Source organism: Bactrocera dorsalis, chromosome 4 (genome assembly GCF_023373825.1).
Source record: "Bactrocera dorsalis isolate Fly_Bdor chromosome 4, ASM2337382v1, whole genome shotgun sequence".
In the NCBI taxonomy this organism is placed as follows: domain Eukaryota; kingdom Metazoa; phylum Arthropoda; class Insecta; order Diptera; family Tephritidae; genus Bactrocera; species Bactrocera dorsalis.
In genome coordinates, this window is record NC_064306.1 from 3,672,678 (window position 1) to 3,678,677 (window position 6,000).

The window sequence follows — 6,000 nt, forward strand, 5'->3', positions numbered from 1 at the left end:
CGCTCAGCAGCAATCAAATCAGCCAAAAAAATCGAAAAGCAAAGGCAAGTAAGTACTTCTATAAACTTCCTCACTCCCGTTACTACGTAAACTTCTTAGCGCAAAAGAGCAAAAAAAAAATTTGCTGGCTGCAGCGCCTTCCACAACACACATTCCCTTTCCGCAGTAAAAAGAAAATAAATAAAACATTCACCGGGGCTGTGATTGTTGTTCGTGTTGCAGCCGCTTACAAGTCGGCTATGCATTGTTTTTGTTATTTTTTTTACAATACGCTATATTAAATACCCAGCAATAACTAATTTTTTGTTAATGTGTATTTACTGCAAATTTTTTTTTTATAGATTGAAAACGTGATTTAGTAGATATTCGCAAGTATATCCAAATGTTGTTGTTCCCACTGAACGAAGGTGAGATTTTTTTTGTATTTTTTATCTAAACTTAAGTACATTACCACATACATGCATTTGCAAAAATATATAACGAAACCAAATAAATAAAATAACAAATATTAGGATGAACCAGAAGGTTGTAATATTATATGTAATATAAATTTTACAAATTAATTAATTAAAAAATTGTGTCATATCTACTGCATAAATGAAGTAGGTCTTTATTTTTCATTGTAAAAATATTATAAAAATAAACACTCCTACAAACGCGAAAATAACATTTTTTTTTTATTTTTTGAAAAAAAAAAAAACAAATACTGTCGCAAAATTTGATGATTGAATTTTTTTTAACGGAGAAAATACATTTTGTTCAACTCAAAAATGTTAACGAAACAACCAAAATTTTATGAAGCGGTTTAATTTTTTTGAAGCAGCAAGTTAACAGTGTTTTGTTGTCGTAATTTTACTTTACCATGTTTTAATTATTTTTTTTTTAAGAATTGCTAAACTTTGCGCATAAAATTTTTGAAAATTATTAAAATTGTTGAAAATTATTAATTTTTTTTTTTTCAGAAACCGAGCTAGTTTTTTTCATAGCGTTTATTAATAAATAATATTGTAATATATAATACTAATACTAATTTTAAAATTATGCTAGAGAACATTTTTTTTCAAAAATCGAGCAATTTTTTACAATAACATGTATTTATTATTTTTTTTTTTATTTTTAGGTATTTATAAATATTATAATACATACAATGTATTTTTTTATATTTCATATTTAATTTTTTTATTAATATTTTTTTTTAATAATAGACTTTTTTTTATGCACCGTTAACCTTCGCGAAAAAAATGTGTGCAATTTATACAAAAAATAGAAAAAATATATATTTTTAAAACCGAACTAATTTTTTCATTAAATTTCTATCCTCTGATTGACAGTTTGCACCTTAAGTTATTTCCCTGGCTTTGATTCTTTCAAGTTGCAAGTGTATAAAATGTTCGGTTACACCCGAAATTTGTCCTTCCTAATTGGTTTTGTTTGCTATTCAATGTTATCCCACAAATGTAGGCTATACTTGTTTTGAGCCGGCTTATAACAGCTGTTAATTTTTTTTTAGAATTTTTTTCTCAAAATTTGTCTAACAAATAGCAACCTAGTTTTATCGAATTTTTTTATATTTTTATAAAAGATTTTTGCGTTTCTTTAACGAATAGCAAACAGCTGTTAGAGACTGCTTCCTCATTAACTTTATTTTGAAAATTTATTGAATTTTTTGATATTTTTTTTTTTTAATTTTTGCGTTTTTTTAACAAATGGCAAACTGCTGTTAGAAGGAGCTTATATATTTATTAATTTTATTTTAAAAATTTGTTTGCATATATTATTAATCTCTTCTAAACATTTTTTGTTCAGTAGCTTTTACGTTATGTTATTTTTAATTATATATTTCTAGTATACTATTTCTTTTAATTTTTTTTTTATTAATTATATGTTATTATAAATATACACAGTCGATACTAATATGTATTTTGTTGCATATTTTTTTTTGTAGTTTAATACATTTTTATAGTTATAAATTGCTCTTGAATTTTTTTTAACAATAAATTTTTGTTTTGTTTAAAATGTTGTATATACAAGAGCAAATATGTAATTGAGGCAAACATAAGTTGATATTTACAATTTCTAGGTTTCAGGATTGCGCATTTTTATTTAAAAAATTGTGGATTATATTTTCAATTTCTAATTCCAATTTTGGGATTAGAGATTTTTATTATTTTGTTTTTATTTTTACGTAATTTTTTATTAAGATTGCAAAATAAGGTTGCAATACAATTCAATTTTAATACTAATATTAAGGCAATTATTTTTTTAAGCATTATTTGCAACCCTGCCAGGTTTATGCTAACTACCTACAAATGTATTGTGTAAAAATTCACAAATATGAACATACATACAATTACTGTTAAAAAGATAATATTTTTAATTAAAAAGTAATTACTCTTATTGGCTACTTTAATTACATTCCCGTTGTATTTTATCTTTCATGCTTCTTCTACACGCCTGCTGTGCAACAATCACAACTCCAACTACGACGTGCAACTACAACAAAAATAATTCCACATCAAACGAACAACAACAACATCAACATCAAAATGCTATGCAATGCAACTCGCGTCTCATCAAACGAACAACAACATCAAAACGCTATATACGGTAACACGCGTCTCAAATTTTGCACTTTGCCGCAGACTTCAATTATTCCGGTCTTATTGACGGCCTGTATCGCAATAAATCCTATCACTATCCCTATTTATAATTCGTGACAATGTTGCCGCTGCTGCTGCTGCTGCTTGCATCGATGATCATGGCATCGTTCTCGGCGATTATGCTGTTGACGATCACGTACACGGCACTTTTCACACATACACACACAAACAAACACACGTATCCTACTCTTCCCTCGAACCAGCTATCCAACAATTGTACAGCCCAGATATTAAGCGCGCTCTTTCACAACAATTACATATATTTAGGTAAATATACTACTAAAACACTAGCTAATCTATGCTAATAAATAGTTATGTAAGTATATTATGTATATATACATAGTTTAAATGTATGTATATAAGCGTTGAATACGTTTGTATGCGCTTAAGCGGAAACTCGTACTAAAAGGTGGGCGAAGAAAAAAGGAAAAGTAAGAAGAAAACGTAAATTTTGACTTAAAACGTAAATGAGTTGAAATTGTAGTTGGAGTTTGCAAGTTCGTAACTGGGTGTGGGGTATTTATTGCATGGTACTATTTGTATATTTGTAGCAAATGTTGAACGATCTCTATTTAGCTAGTTTTTTGATGATTAGTATAAAGGCTATAGTGTTAGCCCAAAAAAAGTTCAAACCAAAATGAAATGTTAGTGTGAAAAAGCTGATTTTAAGCCAATTATGAGAAATTAGTCTAAAAATCAAACAAATTTTGCGCGTATAATTAAAGAATTAAAAAAAAAACATGTTATAAGAACCAAAAGTGTTGAACCAAACATTCGAAAATATATTTACAACAACTGAAGTTGTTAAATTGTGGTACGACAACAACAAATTACCAATGTATGCATTTGTAGAAAAGTTGTTTAAGACACTACATTTTTGTAATAAATAATTTTTCTACGCAAATGTATGAAAATTATGCCACAAGCAACAACAACAATGTTCCGACTGTGTTATGATAAGCTAATTCAAAAATAACCGTTAAAACTATTAAATAATAATTAAAATATATATATTATATGATAAAAACATTAAAAAAATACTGCATATGTGTATGTTTATATGCATGCGTGTATAAAAAATCACAAATATAGAAAAAATACATAGATATAATAAATTGCGTGATGAAGTCATTTGTTATTCTTAATTGACAGATGCATACATACATATGTATGTTACATGAAAAATATAGAAACTGACACCGAAATGTAAATAAAACGTCAGTCAAGCTCTTATAAAAGCGTTAGACATAAAAAAGAAATTGAAAATTATTTTTTTAAGTTTGTATCTATTAATATATAAAATTTTTTAATGTTTTTTTTTTTAATTTTTTAGTGTTTTTTATTTTTACTGCTTTGTCAGTGAAGATCTTATAAAAACTTAAAAAACATAAAAATTTAAAATAAATTTTTTTTAAGTTTGTATCTATTAATTTCTTTGAAAAAATTTAATATTTTTTATTTTTAAGTAATTTATTTTTATTTTTTTTTTTTTTTTTTTTTTAATTTTTTTTTTTTTTTTTTTTTTTTTTTATTTTTTTTTTATTTTTTTTTTTTTTTTTTTTTTTTTTTTTTTTTTTTTTTTTTTTTTTATTTTTTATTTTTTTTTTTTTTTTTTTTTTTTTTTGTTTTTTCAATGTTTTGTAATTTTTATTGATTTAATTTTATTTTAGATTTATTCTTTTTATTTTTTTAATTATATTTTTGCTGATTTGCGGCAACATTCATTCTCGTTTTCATTTTGCTAAATTTATTAATTTTTTTTAATTTTATTTATTTTTTACCTATAATAATATGCTAATTCTATAAATTTTGCCTTAATTTGTAACGGAGTTACCGTAGTCATACGAAAACTAACCAATTCCTAAAAAATACAAATTGCAATAAAAAAAAATCGTGCTAATGTTGTATAATATGAATAAAAAACATGAAAACAAATAGTTTTTATTACAAAATTTATTATTTTATTAAAACATTTGGTTATCGCGAAATAAAGGCCAAAAATGTTTTACTGCAATACTTTTTTTTACATATTTTTGCTATAAAATTTATTATTATAAAAAAAAATATTATTGACTTTTCTTGCTGCAAATATCGAAAAATTCCTTTTTGTTTAATTTTTGAAATTAATTTGTGCTTTTTAGAACTTTGGAAAATTTTTTTTTTTTTAGTTTTAGTTTTTTTTTAATTTTTTTGAAAAATTGGTGAAATTTTCTTTTATGTATTTTTGCTATAAAATTTATTATAATAATATAAAAAAAATTTTGTTAAAGCGTATAGAATCAGCAACAAATAGTTGACTTTGCTTGCTACAAATATCGAAAAGTTAATAATTTTAGAAATATTTTTCAAATTAATTTATTATTTTCAAAAATTTCGAATAATTATTTTTTTTCTAATTTTTCAATAAGTTTTTGTAATTTTCTTTTTAAAAATTTTGATAATTTTGTTTTCTTTTTTCATTATTGTTTTTCTTTTTAAAAATTCGGAAAAAAATCATATATGGATATATACATACATATACTATATATAGACTTTTTTTTTCAAATATATATTTTTTTAATTTTTTCTGTTAAAAAATTTTCATCATGACAATGGTAGTAGTAAAAATTGATCTCAAATTTACAAACATCGAAAACTTCATGCCCGATAACTTGTCTAATATCACTCTAAACCCATATTTATCGGTTTTCAATGTCAAATCTTTGTACTACTCTAAAAGTTCTTTATACACTTTATACAATTTATGTATGTGTAGTGCGTAAATATTTACAAAAATTATTTATTGTTTTTAGATATAAAAAATATTTATTGAAATCCAAACCAAATGTACCTTTTTCTTAAATATTAAAAGAAGCATACAATAATAAAGTAGTAGCTGTAAATAGCGAAAACCAAAAAATGAAAATACCATAAAGCTAGTAAAAAAAGACTAAGCAAAAAGAGACATTAATACTATTTTATAAAAATAATTATTTATTTAGTTATTTATGTGAAATTCCTTAAAGCGCTATTCATGCGAAAATTAGTTATTTAAGACAAAGTATTTCTATTTCTAGTCTTTGCATAATACACAAATTATTGAACGAATTTAATTTAAATTAAAAATTTCAAATATTATTTATTTATTTTTGCTTGTTTGAGTACAAACATAAAATTGTTATAAAAAAGATACTCAAAAAATATTGTTGTTCTCTTAAGAATTGTTTTTATTAATTTATTTTCTTCATACATGTACATAAACTTAATAAAAGCTGACTTCCATAAGAGTATTTAACTTGTATAAAGTTATATAAGCCTTACCAAGTAATCACAGCAGCATTAAAAATGTAACTTTAAATGC

At 23.6% G+C, this 6,000-nt stretch overlaps 1 protein-coding gene across 7 annotated transcripts in view; it reads left to right on the top strand.

The window, feature by feature from the left end:
• LOC105232012 (sex-lethal homolog) overlaps window positions 1–3,710 on the top strand; it is a 68,869-nt gene extending 65,159 nt beyond the window's left edge. For 4 of the 7 annotated variants that reach the window (XM_049454989.1, XM_011213562.4, XM_049454990.1 and 1 more), the window contains one exon: window positions 2,643–2,857. In XM_049454989.1, coding sequence (XP_049310946.1) covers window positions 2,643–2,710 — 68 coding nt within the window. In that variant the 3' untranslated portion in view covers window positions 2,711–2,857. Of the gene's footprint in view, window positions 1–2,642 lie in introns of all 7 variants that reach the window. The other 3 variants (XM_029552810.2, XM_029552811.2, XM_011213567.4) reach the window with 2 other exon arrangements.
• Window positions 3,711–6,000: the final 2,290 nt, after the last annotated feature.